This window comes from Panthera tigris, chromosome B4 (genome assembly GCF_018350195.1).
Source record: "Panthera tigris isolate Pti1 chromosome B4, P.tigris_Pti1_mat1.1, whole genome shotgun sequence".
In the NCBI taxonomy this organism is placed as follows: domain Eukaryota; kingdom Metazoa; phylum Chordata; class Mammalia; order Carnivora; family Felidae; genus Panthera; species Panthera tigris.
The window spans coordinates 79,853,745-79,872,250 of NC_056666.1; the positions used below are offsets into that span (position 1 = coordinate 79,853,745).

At 40.1% G+C, this 18,506-nt stretch overlaps 1 protein-coding gene across 5 annotated transcripts; it reads right to left on the reverse strand.

Annotated features, from left to right (window-relative positions):
* Positions 1–3,038: 3,038 nt before the first annotated feature.
* GTSF1 (gametocyte specific factor 1) lies at positions 3,039–18,492 on the reverse strand. Of its 5 annotated transcripts, none has more exons than XM_042992456.1 (9): positions 18,341–18,492; positions 16,660–16,704; positions 10,702–10,802; positions 8,786–8,912; positions 8,264–8,347; positions 7,752–7,869; positions 6,297–6,391; positions 5,350–5,386; positions 3,039–3,246 (listed from the first exon to the last, which is right to left on the reverse strand). In XM_042992456.1, the coding sequence occupies exons 2-8, from the start codon at positions 16,673–16,675 to the stop codon at positions 5,370–5,372; spliced, it is 558 nt and encodes a 185-aa protein (XP_042848390.1). In that variant the 5' UTR covers positions 16,676–16,704; positions 18,341–18,492; the 3' UTR covers positions 3,039–3,246; positions 5,350–5,369. The 5 variants fall into 5 exon arrangements, with proteins under 5 accessions (XP_042848390.1, XP_042848389.1, XP_042848387.1 ...); XM_042992455.1 differs by having other exon boundaries at positions 18,300–18,490; XM_042992453.1 differs by lacking the exon at positions 18,341–18,492 and adding an exon at positions 17,277–17,424.
* Between the last annotated feature and the right edge of the window lie 14 nt (positions 18,493–18,506).

Below are 18,506 nucleotides of genomic sequence, written 5' to 3' on the forward strand. Positions count from 1 at the left end.
ATAAAAACGAAGAGGCATGGTTGGGTTAATATGAAGTATTTCATACAACCTGGATTTACATCCTCCATAAAAATGTGTAGGTCTTCTTGTCTTCATGTTTCTTCAAAGGCTCTTCCACTATTTTAGTTTTTATATAAAACAGTCTTTAAGGTAAACACAAATGCAAATCTGCTGACCATATGGTTGTTCTCCAGGGGTACTATCTGGCCTAGGATGCTATTTTTCCTAGCTATAGACAATCTTAACTTGTATATCTGTCTCACCAGTTACCAAGTTTATGAGTTAAGCGAGTTGGACCAGGCAGTGGAATTGCTGTGTAAAGGGCAAATGTCCTGTTCATACAAAGGTCTGCATTGGTCAGACCTCAGTACAGCTATTATAGAAAGTCACCTGAGCCTGTTGGTACTGGGGTAGCAGGTTAATAGTGTCCTCAGTGGCTTCTGAAGAGGCCAGGACTGTAAAGTAGGATGTGAATATGTTCTGGACCTTAATCGTACTAGGAAGACAGTCATCAAAAGAATGAGTGGTCACTACAGTATTTTTCTCATAGAATTTTGGTGGTTTTCCTTATGCTGCCCACTGAGTTGGCACAAGAAAACGTGTATTTTTAAAAAATTTTTTGGTAATGTTTATTTTTTATATTTTTGAGAGAGACAGACTGTGAGTGGGGGAGGGGCAGAGAAAGAGGGAGACACAGAATCTGAAGCAGGCTCCCAACGCAGGGCCTGAACTCCCGAACTGTGAGATCGTGACCTGGGCCGAAGTCGGACAGTTAACCGACTGAGCCATCCAGGCACCCCGGAAAATGTGTATTTTCTTAAAGGTCTCCTTTCCAAGGCCAGTCCTGCTTCAATCATTTAAAATATAGTATACAAATCACCTTGATTTTTATAACCTGCCTCTTTAAAAATGGTAATATAAACACAACGTTATCTCCTCAGTGTCTGCCTACTTTAAAGCTTAAAATGAACTGGGAAAAGTAACACTAAAGGACTCCAAGAATGCCAGTATAGGTATATACATTTTGTCTAAGAGATTAACGAGGAAAAGGTACTACCATGCATTACTTGCAATTAAATCCAGATATTCTCCTTGTTTAGCTCGGGTACAGCTACCAGGAGAGCTCAGAATCATTTTTACCTCCAAGTGTTTATCCCTGGTAAGAACATTTGCAAATCACAATGGCACTTCTAGAACCCCTACAGAGAAAGGCAATCTTCCAAAAAGCAAATCCTCTCCTTGGGGTAGAGTATGGAAGCCTTGGATAAGATTGAAATGCGGGCCTCAAAGGCTCTCTGGGCTAAGCTTGTGAAATACCTCTGCATTTAACCTGTAACACTTGACTTTAACTGAAATTAAGGCAGAATATTCAGCTGCTTACCTGTCCACATTCCAAAGGGAAGTCATCCTCTGAAAAAGAGGATCTCACAGAGAAGTTTCTCCTTCCCAATTCTGACAGATGTATAGACTTAGTCACTTCTTTATTCTAGTTTTTGGGAATTTCCAAAAATCTCTAGTAAACTAAATCCAGACTAGTGAATTCTAGGCCCAATAAACATCCCAAGTAGTCCCTGAAAGCTCCTGGACCAGACAAATTGGCTGCTTTAATCATTAGTTTACTAAAGAAACAGCAGGCTTGTTTATTTTGTGAGCTAATGAAATTAACACAGGTAGGCGTTCTCCTACAGTGAGTGGTACTCACACTCGAAAAGGTCAGATGTTTTGTGACTTTGTGATTTCTGATTCTTTTGTTGAGTTGTATTCAAGCAGTTAATTCTTTGCAATGAGACTCACACCCCTGCTTGTTCTTCCTAAACTGGTTAGGTGTTCTGGATTACAACTACAGAATAGACAGTTTTGTTGTTATCACCCAAACAAATGAAATCAACAGGGATTTGTAATTTTCCAGTAAGACGAGTACTTTTAAAACGTTAGGTTGTGAGGTATTGGTTGATATACAAATAACCAGATTTAGTGGCATAATGGGTGTTTTCTCCCCCCTCCATACATTATCACCATCTCCAGAGGAAAAGGTTTATTCACTTAAGATCACACAGCTAGAAGCAGAAATACCTTGTACTGGGGCTTATCTTGAACCTGTTTTTAGAGACGGCAACTAAATAAACTGCTCTGCTTCATTAGGAGAGACTCCAATGGAAAACTCATGAAAGGAGGCATTCCATAAAAGCCCACTCTCCCTTATCTGTTACCCACAAACAATGCTAGACAGATCATTTTTGAAATTATTTGAGAGCATGCTTCATCCAAATCCTTATCTATACCACATCCTATATCCCTCTCCATGCAGACTTCAAACCAAACCAAACCTGAAAAAGCCAACCAATCAACAAAAACAAAAAAGCAAAAACGCACAGATAATCCAAATAAACAAACAAAAAAACTGGTCTGGGGAAATCATGAGGTTTCCTCTTGAGAGCCAACCAGATGCTAGGACAGCCCGAGCTTTGGGTGTTTCAGAAATTGAACTTACTCTACACAAATCCCAGGGTAGTCGGCAGGGCCATCACAAATTTAAGCTTTGAAGCTTAATCAAATTTCACACATAGGTGGAAAGCCTATCTCTTCCCCACACATACATTGTTCCTCTCCATTCCAATCTTCACTCCTACATAATCTACACCTGGTTTGACACCGAGTACAATTTCCAGCTGGAATGTGGGAGAGATGAAAAGAAACCTACCCTAGGTTGGAAATATTCAGAGAGCAAGATGTTCTAAGATTTTAACCAAGAATGGGGTATTTTGCTATATAAATGCTATCAACATCTTGAGGACTCTGGATAAAAAGATGCACTGATCAAAAAAGGCCCATTCCTATAAATTCTAAAAAGAAGCTTGCTGATGTGTGTCAGAGAACATAAATACAGTTTTTTGTTTTTTTTTTTTTCCAACCCAAGTTTCTTGCCTGCTTTAGCTGGATCCTTTAAGATAACTTTAAATAATTATGTTTCATTAATGTGGAACAGGATGTGATTTCTGATCTTGGGGCTGCAGGTACTTAATGAAACTATCAAGCTATCTATGTTGATGCTTTATTTGAAGCAGTTCTTCTGAGTTTCAGAGTTCTTTCCTGCATCAAATGAATGAGACTCAAAGCAGGGAGGAAAAAAGAAAAAGGTACTTGTCAGTTTGAAAGTCACAGTTTATCTTTCTATAATTAGGAGAAAAAAAAAATGAAGAACCCATTGGTAGCAGGAAGAAGCAAGAGTCTTCTAGGGTCTGGCATCTGCAAGGAAATGAGAGAAAAAGAAGAGATCTTAGTTCCTGTCAGTGATAAAAACACCAACTACATCTGACAACAGGCCACATAACCTGATTAAAATCTCTTGGTCAGCTGGAAGAATCTGCTGTTGTTAATGGCAGAACACCAAGTACCTTCTGACCCTTAACTTTTCAGTTCCACTAAGCACACAGAAACTTGTTAATTGAATTAAAAACATTCTACACAGAGATCGATGTACACTCCTTGTGTCAACAGTTTCATGAGTGAGAAGAAAATCAGAATTGACTATCCATACAATTGACTCCTCGAGACAATTCTGGATTAATTTCAACTAACATATTGATCTTTTTCTCTTCTCACATACTCTATCTACTCATTAGTTCAGTAATATTTTTTGAGCTGTTTACAATGCACATTAGGGGAACAAAAATTAATATGATATCACCTGCTTCGAGACACGTACCTAGTAAAAAGATTTGTTTATAAAAACACAATGAGATAAAAGCATAGTAAATGCAAGGTGAACCGATCCTTTTTATGTATATGTATTAAAAAAAAATCTCCACCCATACTTAAGTTCCTTAAGGGATAAAGTCCTATCTTCTCTTTTTTTATCTTTCCAAAGAAGCTACAGCATTCTACAACAGACATTCAAAATATGATGCTTTATTTTTTATTAAGAGAAAAAGGTCTGTGGCTGTTTAAGGATTCTTACCTAAACTAGGATAATTTTTTTCCCTTGGTTCCTCAGAGGTTATATAGAAAAATACATTTTCAGCATGTAAGGGGTTTAACAGCAAAGAGTTAAGTTCCAAAGGAGAGGAACATCTAGTATTCAGCATTAGAGACAGGAGCTTCTCCTAGGCTTTCATCTTAGAGTAACTTTTTTTTTTTTTTTGTAATCTCTACACCCAATGTGGGGCTTGAACTCGCAACTCCAAGATCAAGAGTTGCATGCTCTTCTGAGTCAGCCAGTCGCCCCTAGACCATTTTTATTAGGTAGCTATCCAGACGAGATGAGCACCAAGCATCTTGGGAGGCGTGTCAGAGAAGGCTTCAAAGTTCGCCATTCATCCAGGTCAGTGTGTGCTTTCCTGACACACCCCAGTGCTGCTGTAGCACTTTCTCTTCTGGGGCCAAATCTAATTTTCTGGTTTCCAGATGTATTTAACCATGTGACATCAGAACCTACCAAGAAAAATGGATAGTACCTAGAAGCAACTTGTAAATATTGTCCGTGGCTAAAGGGTGTTTGCTTTTAGAATCTCTTTTCTGCTTCTCACTAGAAGAAACATCAGTTTTGGTACAACATGAACCCTAACTCACAGGAGATCCACCTGCTTCACTGTCCAGAGGAAGCGAATGAACTGGAAGGCATCAGGCCAATTACTCATTAAGTAAATATTCACAGAGAGCCTACTATCTGCGTGACAGTGGGGATATCATCTCCTCCCTAGACTAATAATATTCCTTTTGCCAGGAGCAAGACGGCCGGGCAACCTCAACCAAAATAGCATTTGAAGCATCAAATTTGGCTCTGCCATAGGTGTACATGGTTACCTCAAGGAAAGGCTTTCTCTGTAAAAAGATTTTGCTCCCTTCATATAGATTTTGTGAGATTCTACTAAATCAGGTATTCAGATAAGATCGACAGTGCAAGACTCTTAGAGACCCCAAACTTTTAAGTGCTCATTAAAAGGAGTGAATTTTTTGATGAGTGTTAAACTGTACAGCAAAGGAAAAATTGCAGAGCAGTGAAGCACAGCTGTCTGATTAATCTCAAGCCCATTAAAAAGGCATGATAGATCTAGAATGCAACTTTGATAAAAAAAAAAAAAAAAGAAGAAAAGAAAAAGGAAAAAGGCAATGTGTATTAACGTTAGGGAAAGCAACTTGGCATGTTAACAGAATTCTAATTTAACCAGTAAATGCCTATTCATTAGTGTGTAAAGCCATAATAGAAGCTATATACTTAAAAAACACAGGCACACACAAAGCTTTAATTTGGTACCATAATCTGAAAGAAAATTGGACCCAAATTGCTTTATGTCCAGTTAAATCTTGCTACCATCTGAAGAGATAGTGAAATAAAACTGAAACACTTACTTGATGAGATAGATATTCAGTTACTGTGCATTTCCATCTATGGAGTAGAAATATTTCAAAATAAATACACCATGACAATTGAAACTCACTCCATTCCCTATTCTTACTAAACACAAATGACTTATTCCTGGGGTAGGCTGAATTACAATATAAAAGTAGAAGAATTCAAAATTAGTGATTGGGTTCTACTCAAACGCATGGGAAAAGAATAGTTCATTCATTACCTATCAAGCCTTCAGGCATATGATCTGGTGATCTCATTTTTTTTGGAAATGGAAGTATCCAAAGGGAAATGTTTTAAAGGGAATCTTTTAGCCACCTACAAAATTAGCTCAAACAGCAGCAGAGACCGAAATCAAGGGAATGTGCATTTGGGAGCAACATTAGGAAAGTACGTGTTAAATAAAAATGACAGTATCTTGGGTGTGGGAATTTATCAGGGTGATATGATATGAATTCAGTACCTATTTACCCAGAACGGCCTCTGATGCCTAGGGAAGACATCGGAATACTATTCTTAATGCCAGTTCTTCTGACTTATTACTTTCATTTTCTCTCTTTCATTTCCTTTTAGGTCTCTGCAATCCATTTCGAATCCCAGTTTCCTATTGATATTATGCCTTGAATGTCAGGGATGACTTCCTCCTAGGCAAAAGTAATAGCTTTTTTATTGGTCCCCAAATTTGCCCACGGTATTTGATGTCAGTGGTCACCCCAACTTGAGCACATTCTTTTGGTTTCTGCGATCCTGTACTTTCCTGTTATTAACCAGGGCCAGGGCTAGGGTGAAGAAAGCGAAGTGCTCAGAATGCAAAATTCAAGGAGGCACTCACTCTCAGGGTCATGCGAGTGTAATGTGTTCACGCTGAACATGTTTTTGGCTAGTCAAGACCAACCATATTTACACAATGAAAAGAATAAAAGCATTTTGCCTTTATTTCACTTACTGTTTTTCCACGGCAGAACATACGGCAGAGACTTGGGAACACGCATGCCTGAAGCCAGGTTACTCTTATGTTCCATAACTATGTTGCTTGCAGGGCTGCAAAAAGAAAGACAAATTTGCCTATGCCCGCCTATCTGTATTCTCCAGGCAGGCACACACAAGACCATCAAAAATGTGTTTTTTGTAATTTGGGGGAAAACAGCAAACTACATTCTGAAATGTAAACACATTTCCATCAAAACATTCTTGCAATTAGAATGATTACTACTTCTCTGAAAAGCTCACTGTTCTGTAAAAGCATTAAGATGGGTCTGACCATTTTCATTTTCCAGAAATTGAGATAAACAGCAATGCCATCTACTGTTCAGTTGTGTGACAGGCTCATCAACTCACTCAACAAATATGAGAGATAAAATGCCAAGACAACCAAACCAAAGGCAACACATCTCATAGGACGGAGGGAAAATTAAAACTGTACTATTAAAATTCATCTTCACGTTCTTCTATTTTAGTGCACACACACAATAAGGTACACATGCAATTGTTAACTTATCTTAGGAGCTAAGAAATAAAAATTGATAAGCATTCTATTTGGGGAAAAATGAAGTCTAGCATCTCATTCCTTCATTTTCTAATCCATAAATATTTTCATTTCTGAATATTTGCAATTTGGTCTTGTTTGAAGATGAAGTAGTAATGAGAAATCTTTTTTTTTAAAGTTTATTTGGGGGGGGAGAGAGGGAGGGAAAGAGGGAGGGAGGAGGGAGGGGGGAGGGGGGAGAGAGGGAGAGAGAGAGGGAGAGAATATGAGAATGAATGAGTGAATATGCAGAAATGAGCAGGGGAGACAGAACCCCAAGCAGGCTCCACTCCCTGATCTCATGAACCATGAAATCACAACCACGACCTGAGCTGAAATGTAGAGTTGGGATGCTCAACAGACTGAACCACCCAGGCTCCCCAGTAATGAGAAATCTTATAGATTTAGATACAAATCAGTGGAAAGAAGAGATGTATTTTCTTCCCTACCCAAAGGTACTCTGGCTTACCCAGTTTCAAGTCACAAACTTTTAAGATTATTTTTCCTTAGACATTAGCTACCCAGAGTAAAACTGATCCATGTGGTGTAGCTGGAGAATTTTTTTCAAAGTGTTTAAATACTGTGAACCTAGCAAAAAAACCAAACAGACACAAGAATGTCTCGTACCACTGTCTCCCTTGCTAGGCTATAAGCTAGTATTTTTGTGTTCCCATAGTGATTAACACAAAGCATGTGACTTTTTTATGAACTGAGGAATAAAAAAGGAAAATAACTCATCAAAACCACATCTAGACTACATTACCACCAAGTAACACCATTAAGGAACGAGATCAAATCAGGCTTTGGTGGCTTCCTTTGGTAACAGAGCACTTGGATTTTGGGAGGCAGTGCTGGGAACGAGACCATTTCATTTACCTGTTGTTGCCACAGTAGTTGGCTGTGCCCCAGACAAATGGGGTGCTGGTCTGTTCCCACAGATCTGCCAAAGAAAGCAAAACACAGTTTGTGGTGCTGTAGTTTATGCTAGTTGAATCTGTAAGGTGGGAAATAATACACCTAAGTTTAGAGAAGCAAGTAAAAATTGATCAAGTACCCTGCCTGACACAGTAGCAGGGATTTAATTGAAGGATATAAACACAGCAACATAAATAATAATAAACGTGCCCAGTAACAACCAAACACAGATGGTACAACACAATTTATGGAAAAAAACAGATGTAAAGAAGTGCTTCTTCCAATCAAGAGGGATAGGCTGTTCCACGTGTCTGCACAGTGATACAAATGTGCTCGTTCTGGGGCCCAATAAAAATAATAAGGCATTCTGCACAACATGGTGTGCTCATAAAAAAGGAAAATCTTCCTTCTGTCTAAAGCAAATGACTTGAGAATTTAGACACTGTGAAGAAAAAGACATAGAAACACTTCACCTTTATCCCAGTCTTCATCGCAAGGAGGGCACTGCCAGGTGCTCTCGGCCAGAGACTCTTGTCCAAGGTTCCTGGTTTGGTTGACTGCAAGATAATAAAGACTCTGCTGTAAGAAGGGGACATCGCCAATTATGTTAAAAGGGGTCAATGGCCTAAAAGGTTGCAGGGTAGCCTAACAGGTCTTTGTTTCCGAAAAATGGATGCTACAAAAGCTAAACAGAGAGGTCTTATCCCTTTGCTGACAGAAGAAAGAGAAGCAGAAACAAAGACATTTATCATATTTACGGCAATAAAATGATTCTTATTTTTAGATGAATTATTGGTAAAATGGATCAGGCTGTTCAGAAGGGAAAGCAGTCTGACAAACACAACCTGACAACCTGTTACTGATGAGATAAAAAACTCAAAGGCAGAAAGGTATTATTCTTCTGAAATGATGAAAGTCAAAAATCAAGGTGACAACATAGCACAATACATAGCTAGGGCTAACCTCTAGCACTGGAACACTTTAGCTAGTCTTACCAACATCCTGCTCAATACAACTTTTATCGTCACAGCTTGAGATATGGTGGCTGATTTCGGCCCGAGGAACCTGGTGGCGAGCATTGAAGGGACAAGTAGCCAATTTGTTTGCGACATCAGGATGATTCTGCAGAACACAAATTAAGGGGTCTGTCAAAATAAGGAGGTTTATTCTATAAACGACTCCACTAATATCTCTCAATAAACTTGTGGCTTAACTATGGGAGGCAAACTCATGGTAGAAAAGTGAGAGGGAATTATTTATCACTCACACAGACTGTACAGGTGACCTCAAGATCATCAAAACATAAGCTTCTTTGTTAGGATCACAGAGACTGACAACACAGATACTGGGTCAAAAGTGGCTTATACGGAAGGACATGGTGAATTTCGGATTGGGTATTTGAGCCATCTTTCTCAGGATCACAAGACTCTGGCAGCACAGCCTATAACGGTGGAGCTCTCTGGATGTCTTTGAAGGGTGATATTCAGGAAACAGTAACACGGAAACACGCTCTTGGTCTGCATTGCAGTAGCGCCCCTATTATTGCAATGCAATAGTGCTGGAAAATAGCTGTTGGAAGGGAGCCGCAGAAGCAGCAAAGCAATGGCTTTTCAGATTAACACAGGAACACTTATTTAAAGTAACGATCCCTGAAATGACGCTGTGAACAATTTGACCTTTATTTTGGTTATTGTACTGAGGAAAAGCCCAAATGAGGGTCTGTTCTGCTGACCAAGTTTCTTATTTTAAAAAACAAAACAACAAAGTATTTAACATCACCCAAATCCTGTAGCAAGTATATCAGCAGTTAAGAAATTCATTTATTATTAGAAGCAAAACACGTATCACAAATGATACTCAAAAATGTAAAAATAATGTGAAGGGGGAGGACACTAGAGAAAAACAGAGGATGAAGAAAATTGTGAGGAATCTGCAAGCATTCCAATGCAAAGATTTTTGCGGTGAAAGATTAAGAGCATCACAAGAAGAGAGTTAAAGACAGTGTCTTTTTATCGCTTGGCTTCCTTTCCCAACCTTTACCCTTGGGGCATGTTTGAGAGCCTAGGGAAGGAAGTCATTGTGGTATCTGCTGGTCCAGATTATCCAGGTTCAACTTTAAGGGATCCTTGCTCTAGAGATTCAAAAGGGGTGGAGAAATGATCACCAATGGCATTACAACCATGTCTCCAAGATTACAAGAGAAACACCCTTTAAAGGATGTTAATGCATACATGAATTGTATGCAGTTTGGATTAAATACCAAAAATGTTGTCCAAGCAAAAGTCCTTGCAGACCTTTGCCCTCTGTATCTGACATCTGTATTCTAAAAATCCTTTCTAAGTGCCTCAATTAGTATACCAGAATTAAAGTAGTTTACATCAGCTAAGACCAGAGAAAAAACTCAGATGACTTCTTCCCCCCCACCCTCCCAAACCCCAAAGACGCTTACTGTTTAAACTTGGAGAAATGATTATTTTTAGGAATCTTTTCTTAGGCTAACCTCTAGCTGTTCAACTTCTCTAACACTGCTAAACACACAAACAAAAAAATAAAAAATAAGTGTATTATGGCACTCAATCCTTATCAGGACAACGAACACATCAAATTTACAAGCCAAGAGGGATTTCTCGTTGCTAGCAAAATTAGTGTTTCCTCTGTTTTACAAAGAGTGAAAAGAGCATATAAAGGGTGTTTTCTCACTAGTTAAGGGGGGAAAAAATGAAAACGAGAAAAAATTTATGTACTCAATAAATAAATTCCTTTCTATAAATGTTGGTAGTTAGAGTCCTAAAACAATTCCGGCATTAAGTTAAAACACTTTTGTTAAAATTATACGGTTATTTACAAAATCTGGCCTCTTAGAAGAACTCAGGAGGTCATTACAAGGCAAATAATGCAAACAATATCTTACCTTTCTGCACTTGATAAGATGATAAGGAAACCTGCAGGCCCTGATCTGGTGGTTTTTATCATAGGGGCATTGTAATAACTTTTCAGGGTCCAGGGAATCGACTAAAAGAGAGAAAGGTAGGATAAACATAAACCCAACCAGCCTTTGTACAACTCCAGTATTCCAGACACACTGGATTTTTCAACAGAATCTTTAACAATAGAACAAGTCAGTCTAATGACAACTTGGCATTTTAAAAAAAAGGGTGACTAAACATTTAAACACGAAAATGTAACTCCGAGAAGATAAAACTGTATTACCACCAAATCTTGGGAAGTCTAGCAAAACAAGCTATCATGGGATAGCTTGATAGGATATTGATAAGATAGGATCTTATTAGTTCATATTTGGTTGTACATAAATTTGTTTTATACGAAGAGTAACAATGAAAACAACAATAAAGTTAAATGAAATGACAGCCTCTTCTCCCTTCTAGATGTGCTAATTCAGGGTCATTCTTACCTCTAGCTAGCCAAACCAAAGCCTCCCAACCAGTATGCTAAAGGTCAGAATGGATGGTGTGCCAATATATTGATGGGGGATTCCTCTGCACGTGTGCCCTCTATCCCCCATCAGTCAGTTCTAGGGCAAATTGAGGGTAGTTAATACCCTTTGCCAGCATTCCTGCCTATTTACTAGTATGTCAGGTCGTGAAAATAGTTCATAAGCACTGCTCTAGATCTAGATTTCTTTTTCGTTTGTTTTGACTACTGTTAAGTAGTTCCTGATATTGGTTGCTGCAGACACCTCTCAAATGAAAACAATACCTTTATCAGACAGGTGGTTTTACCTTTTTTTTTTTTTTTTTAATTTATCTTGAGAGAGAGAATATGCCTGTATGTGTCCTCACATGTGCGGGAGAAGAGAGAGAGGGAGAGAGAACCCCAAGCAGGCTTTGGGTTGTCAGTGAGGACCCAACGCAGTGTGAGATCATGACCTGAGCCAAAACCAAGGGTTGGACATTCAAACAACTGAGCCACCTAGGCGCCCTGGTGGTTTTACTTTTCATAGTTTGGAACACAGGTGAGGAAAAACCAGAATTCTCTAATCTAGTGATTATCAAGTTAGATAAAAAAAAAAGTAAGCTACAAAAACAGAACCTCCTAAGTTTAAGACAATTGCAGACATATGTGAAAGAAAGCCCCTAACCTAGATCATGCTATTTAAAACTACCCTTAGAAGACTACACTTTTGGGGTGCCTGGGTGGCACAGTTAACCATCTGACTTCAGCTCAGGTCATGATCTTGCGTTTCGTGATTTGAGCCCCACGTTGGGCTCTGTGCTGACAGCTGAGAGCCTGAGGCCTGCTTCGGATTCTGTGTCTCCCTCTCTCTTTACCCTTTGCCCGCTCGTGTGCGCGCGCACACACACACACCCTCTCTCTCTCAAAAAAAAACAAACATTTTTTTTTTTTTTAAAGAAGACTATACTTTCAGGAATTACCTCTATAGTTACGAAAGAAGTTTCTCTAAATGGATAATGCTACCTGTAGACTTCACATGATGCCCAAGCTGAGCCCCAAATTCTAACAAGCTTGGTTAAGAAAGGAAAATTAAATGGCTAAGCACATTCTGAGTATATTATGAGGACAAGAGGCAACCTAATAAAATGCTGTTGCCATCACTGAAGGCAGTGATAAAAGTGAAATCATGTAAACAATTCACATTTGATAAGCAGCTTATAAACCAGGAGACTGCTCTGAAAATCAGAGGTCAGTGGGGAATTGAAACAGGCAGTTTCACTGGGAGAGTGGTAAACATGGAATAGACTGCTAGCCATGATCGTGATGCAAATGAGCCAGAAAGGTGACTTGAAGGACGGAAAGAATAGGAAGGAAAAGTATTAGAGGACGGGCAGGCTTGTTACGCCAACCGGGCTCATCCTGACGAGCAATCTTTTCATATTTCTGAAGCTTCAAGACACCCAGGGAGAGTTTATAGATAGAATTCTTATTAGTTTCTCTTCATTTAATCCATTCCATCATGAGCACGTCGGGCCATGTCAGCAGCTGACTGACTGGACACAACTTATGACTCGTACACGTTATACTACCCGTACAGTGCCATGCATCAGAGCTGATAATGATGGCTTCCTACCATTAACGCTTTACTTCCTGGCCTCTGGTAACTTAGGTCAGCTCTCAACTGGTTTCTAGATTTGAAAAATTTTATTTTACTTCTAAGTAAAAAAATTTTCATGGTGATAAACAGATACACAGCATAAAATTTGCCATCTTGGGGCGCCTGGGTGGCTCAGTCGGTTAAGCGTCCGACTTCAGCTCAGGTCACGATCTCACGGTCCGTGAGTTCGAGCCCCGCATCGGGCTCTGGGCTGATGGCTCAGAGCCCGGAGCCTGCTTCCGATTCTGTGTCTCCCTCTCTCTCTGCCCCTCCCCCGTTCATGCTCTGTCTCTCTCTGTCTCAAAAATAAATAAAAGTTAAAAAAAAAAATTTGCCATCTTAACCATTTGTAAGTCTATAGTCCGGTAGTGTTAGGTATATTCACATTGTTGTGCAACCAGTTTCCAGAATTTTTTGCCTAGCAGAACTGAAACGCTATACCCATCAAGCAATCCAGAACCAAAATGCTATCCCCATCAAGCAACAACTCCCCATTCTCTCCTCTCCCCAATCCCTAGCAACCAGTAATCCTGCTTCTTGTTTATATGAGTTTGACTATTCTAAATACTTTATATAAGTAAAAGCATAGGGTAGTCTTGTTTAAAATTTTTTATTTTATTAAAAAAAATTTTTTTTAATGTTTTAATTTATTTTTGAGGGACGGAGCGTGAGGGGAAGACACAGAATCTGAAGCAGGGTCTAGGCTCTGAGCTGTCAGCACAGAGCCCTATGCGGGGCCCGAACCCATGAACAGGGAGATCATGACCTGAGCCGAAGTCAGACGTTTAACAGACTGAGCCATCCAGTCGCCCCTAGGGTAGTCTTTTTTTGACAGGCTTATTTCATTTGGCATAATGTCCTCAAGGTTCATCCATATAGTAGTATGTGACAGGATTTCCTGCACCTATTTTGCTATTTGTTTTTTTTTAAGTTTTTATTTACATTTTTAAATAATCTCTACCCCCAATGTGGGGCTTGAACTCACAACCCTGAGATCAAGAGTTGCATGCTCTTCCAACTGAGCCAGCCGGATGCTCTGACCCCCTGCCCCCTTTTTTTAAAACTTAATATATCTTGGAGCTCCTTCTATGTCAGTGCATACAAGGAATATTCAAACAAACAAATAAACCAAAAACAACCAAACCATAACAGGAATATTTTAGTGTTGCATAGGGATGTGCCATAGATTTTTAATCAGTTTTTATACGGATGGACATTTAGGTTGTTTCCAGTTTTTTGTTATTATATATAATGTTGTGACTAACAATCTGGTATACACTTCTTTGTGTACCGTATGAGCATTTCTCTTGGACAGATACCTAAGAGTGTGGCATTGAGATACAGGTGTATTTAAAGTCCTAAATACCTGTAATAAATACTATCAAACTGCTCAGCAAAAACTCTGTCTGGCTTTTTGGGAATATAACTTAATTTGGAAAACAGAGTAGGCCCTGTAGATAAGCTGCCTCTAAAAGCACAGACTCAGATGTTCCTTACCCTTGGGTAGGGCCTGGAACCCACGTGAGAAAAAATGGAGGAAACTTCATAGAAATCAGGACTAGACCCAACAAAAGTATCAACAGCTAAGAGGTACAGCTCCCAAGCAGAAACTGGAAATCTTCTGGAATCTATCAAATTAATTTTTTTAAGGGGCGCCTGGGTGGCGCAGTCGGTTAAGCGTCCGACTTCAGCCAGGTCACGATCTCGAGGTCTGTGAGTTCGAGCCCCGCGTCGGGCTCTGGGCTGATGGCTCAGAGCCTGGAGCCTGTTTCCGGTTCTGTGTCTCCCTCTCTCTCTGCCCCTCCCCCGTTCATGCTCTGTCTCTCTCTGTCCCAAAAATAAAAAAAATAAAAAAATTAAAAAAAAAATTAATTTTTTTAAGTTTATTTATTTTTGAGAGAGAAAGACCATGTGTGTGCACGCGTGAGTGCGCGTGCTTGCATGTAAGTGGGGAAGGGGCAGAGAGAGAGGGGGAGAGAGAGAATCTCAAGCAGGCTCTGTACCCTCAGCATCAGCGAAGGGCTTGATCCCAGGAACAATGAGGTCATGACCTGAGACAAACTAAGAGTCAGACATTTAACCAACTGAGCCACCCAGGGGCCCCACAATCTATCAGATTAAGGTTAAAATTTAAGGTTGAGAAGGTCAAGTATATTCTAAAGCAGAGCTTCTCAAACTTTAACATAATCCCTAGGCGTTAAATCACTTGGGGACTGTGTTAAAATGCAGATTCTGATTCAGTAGGTCTGGGATGGTGTCCTGACACTGTGCATTTCTAACACACTCCCAAGTGATATTTTTCTAAGCAAAATAGAAACATATGGCTGAAAAAAGTAAAGAATGAGAGACATAAAGGGGAGTTGTTGCTTTCTAATTTAATAGAGTAGTAAGCTTCCAAGAAGAAATAAATATTTATCTGCCTATCTCACATGGAATTCCAGGCTTAAATTATAATATTTTAAGAAAAATTAAGGGAGTAGGGGAGGGAGCCCTACGGAAGACCAAAGAGAATCAGCTTTCTAGATCAGGGATTCTCAAAGTGTGGTCCTCTGATAAGCAGCCTCGCCTGAAATCATGTCAGAACTGCAAATTCTTGGGTCCCAGACCTTCTGAATGAGAAATTGTGGGATTGAGTCCAGCAATCTGAGTTTTAACAAGCTCCCTCGGTGATTCTGCTGCATGCTCAAAAGTCTGAAAACCTCTGATGTAGATATTTAATAAAGACCATTTCCATGTAGTTTCTATAGATTGGTAATAAAGATTCTACTGGACTCTTCCTTGAAGGTAAAATGGAACAAAAATATCCTTTCGTTGGAACTTACTCTAAAGACATTCTGAACGAGACAGCAAAGTAAGAAACAAAGCAGGCCCCACTGACAAGTTTCATCCATTCACTGATGCAGAGGTTCTTTAAACTTGGTTAGGACCTAGAAACCATAGTGCCTTATGGTATCAAGTATGGCATGACACATGAAAAACATAGGACTCTGTCCCTTACTACGCGACCTTGGGAAAGTCAGTTAACCCAGGTTCTATTTTCTCGTAGGTAAAATCTGAACGTTAAATGAAATGATTTTTCAGGTTTCTTTTGTTTTTACGTTTGTATGATTCTAGGTGCTCACTCCCTTTTGACTTCTTGGGCCATCTAAGGTGCCTGGGTCACTTGAGAATTAAGAACTCTTCCTAGGATGTCTTTAAATCCTAAAAATTCAACGTACGTCAACATCATTATGTACACAATATTATTCCTCACAATAGAAAGAAAACAGGGGTTACTAGCCCCTTGTACTTAATAGGAGCAACTGAAGTCCTGAGAAATTAAAATGCTTCATTTAATAAAAATATAGTTTAACACAGCTGTCCCAACTGTAGCCTTTTCAAAGCTTGATAAATTTCAAGTGTCTTATTTCTTTTTAAAAAAATTTTTTTTTTAACTTTTTTTATTTATTTTTGAGACAGAGCATGAATGGGGGAGGGGCAGAGAGAGAGGGAGACACAGAATCGGAAGCAGGCTCCAGGCTCCGAGCCATCAGCCCAGAGCCTGACGTGGGGCTCGAACTCACAGACTGTGAGATCGTGACCTGAGCCGAAGTCGGACGCCCAACCGACTGAGCCACCCAGGCGCCCCTCAAGTGTCTTATTTCAACTTTGGGTATTTCTCTACTACCTACCACATAGACATCTTCAGCAGTTTAGGGAGAAATGTGAATCCTTCCCAACACACTAAAAGTCTTGTCAGACATAAAACTATATGTAAAGAATTTAACTTATTTTCTAAAAGCAACAAGAAGTACATACTGTAAGTTTCTTCCATGTTGGAAATGAAGGAGCTGAATCCAAGTGCTGAGGGGGGAAAAAAAAGCAGTGGTTCAGGTAACCAGAAATAAAAATGTACCAAAGGAAGTCCCAAAAAGGGGAGTCGAACTGGAATTGAAGCTACCCAAGTTCAATATAAGAAAGCCTGACTGTCCTGTTCCCCCAAATATTTACCCTCCTTTAAAGCATTCTTTACTACTTTGAAGTATTTTAACATGCTTGCCTAACACACGTTCTTGGAATAAATTCTAGGGCTCACAGTTAAGAAAAACCAAATATGACTACTAATTTAAACTGTATTCAGGTGATAAGGCAGTCTACTTTAAGTACACACGTAATGGATCCAATAAGCCCAGAGCCATTCTAGCTTATTATTTCTGTGACTTTTCCTAAGCACGACTGCGAAGTGCCACACTTATTCCAGTGATGTTTCACCTCCCTTCCCCCCTGCCAATCTCCTATGCTAAAATGGATACACTTGGTTAAGTGCCTCCAGTTAGAACTCATTCCCTGTACCACTGAGGGAAAACTTTTGAATGTTAGGACTTAAGAACTGTTCATTTTATGGATACCACAGTAACAAAAGTACAACTCTCCACCAGAAATGCAGACGATTAAAGGATAGGAAATAGTTCTGTAGTTTGGATCCTCTTCTACTGAAGATCTCCCCCTATTTAGCATTGTGATTAAACAAACATCATTATGGGGAAGAACTAAATTTATATAAAGCCATTCTCATAGGAAACTCCTGAAAATTGGCTAGATTTACGGCTATTGTCTCTAGAGCAAGCTCTGCTTTGGCCCTTCATACAATTCTACACCCCTTTCCCCCATTCTATGACATAAGCAGCCTTGGAATCTATGATAGGAAATACAAGTGATCAGCTGGAACTCTAGTTTAGAAATTTGCTGTGGAGCCCATTTCTTAATGACAACTGTTAGTGAAAGTGTTGTAAAAAATATTTTTCATATCTGGATTAAGAAATCCCGATCTGCCTTTTGACAAGTTTTACTTATACGTACTTTACACTTTTTCAATAAAAACTAAGAGGTTTGGAAGGAAGAACCAAGTATTAGGTTCCTTGATTTTTAAGCCACCGTAAACTTTGGGGGCAGAACGCCTAATTAGAGTAGACTAAGGGCCCTGGAACCCATAGCTTCATCATTCAGCCGTGTCCACTGAAGTATCTTCCGTAACGAACTGTTAACAGGCGATTCTTTACCTTTTCCCTAGTACTAGACCGCGGTGAAATGGACAAATTACGTGAAGCAGTCAAGTTTGGGGGGCTGGATGTAGTCTGAAGCGACCGGTTAAACTCTTAACAGAGATGGGGTCTCAGTAAAACTATCGTTTTTCTTCCTTTAAACGAAACAATCAGAGTAGATTTAAGCAAGGAGACTAAACTCGAGAAGGGGGGGGGGGGGGAATGTGGTTAACTTAAAAAAATGGAGACAAAAGAGGTAGAGGCCCTCGGGGTGCGCAGTCACAACAGCAGCGCCGGGAACCCACAGTCCCAAGGCTACGGGAGGAAAAAGGAAGATATTAGAGGGCGAAGGTGTCCCAGCACACTAAAGGGGAGGTGTTCGGCGGCCCCAAGCCAGACGGGCCTCGCCTTCCCTACCTGGTCGAGACACGCTCTTCCCACAGTGGCTTTCTCCTCACCTCCGCGCCCCAGCAACGCTCGTTTCCGGCCCCTGACGTTGGAGGGTGGGGCCCCCACTTCCTGTGACGCTGGCCTCTGCTCCGCGGGAGCGTGGGCTGCGTGGACCCTCCTTTCCCTCGCCGCGGGCCCCGCCTTGGCCCCTTCCTGCCCTTCAGGTTCCCCCGC

Excerpts from the sequence above, each read along its gene's own strand:
- GTSF1 (XM_042992453.1), bottom strand. The coding sequence starts at position 17,358 with ATGCTAAATAGGGGGAGATCTTCAGTAGAAGAGGATCCAAACTACAGA. Across the intron at positions 16,705-17,276 it reads TTTAATCGTCTGCATTTCTG|CACTTGGATTCAGCTCCTTC; the intron begins GTGGAGAGTTGT and ends TTCCCCCCTCAG. Across the intron at positions 8,348-8,785 it reads TTGTATTGAGCAGGATGTTG|TCAACCAAACCAGGAACCTT; the intron begins GTAAGACTAGCT and ends ATTATCTTGCAG.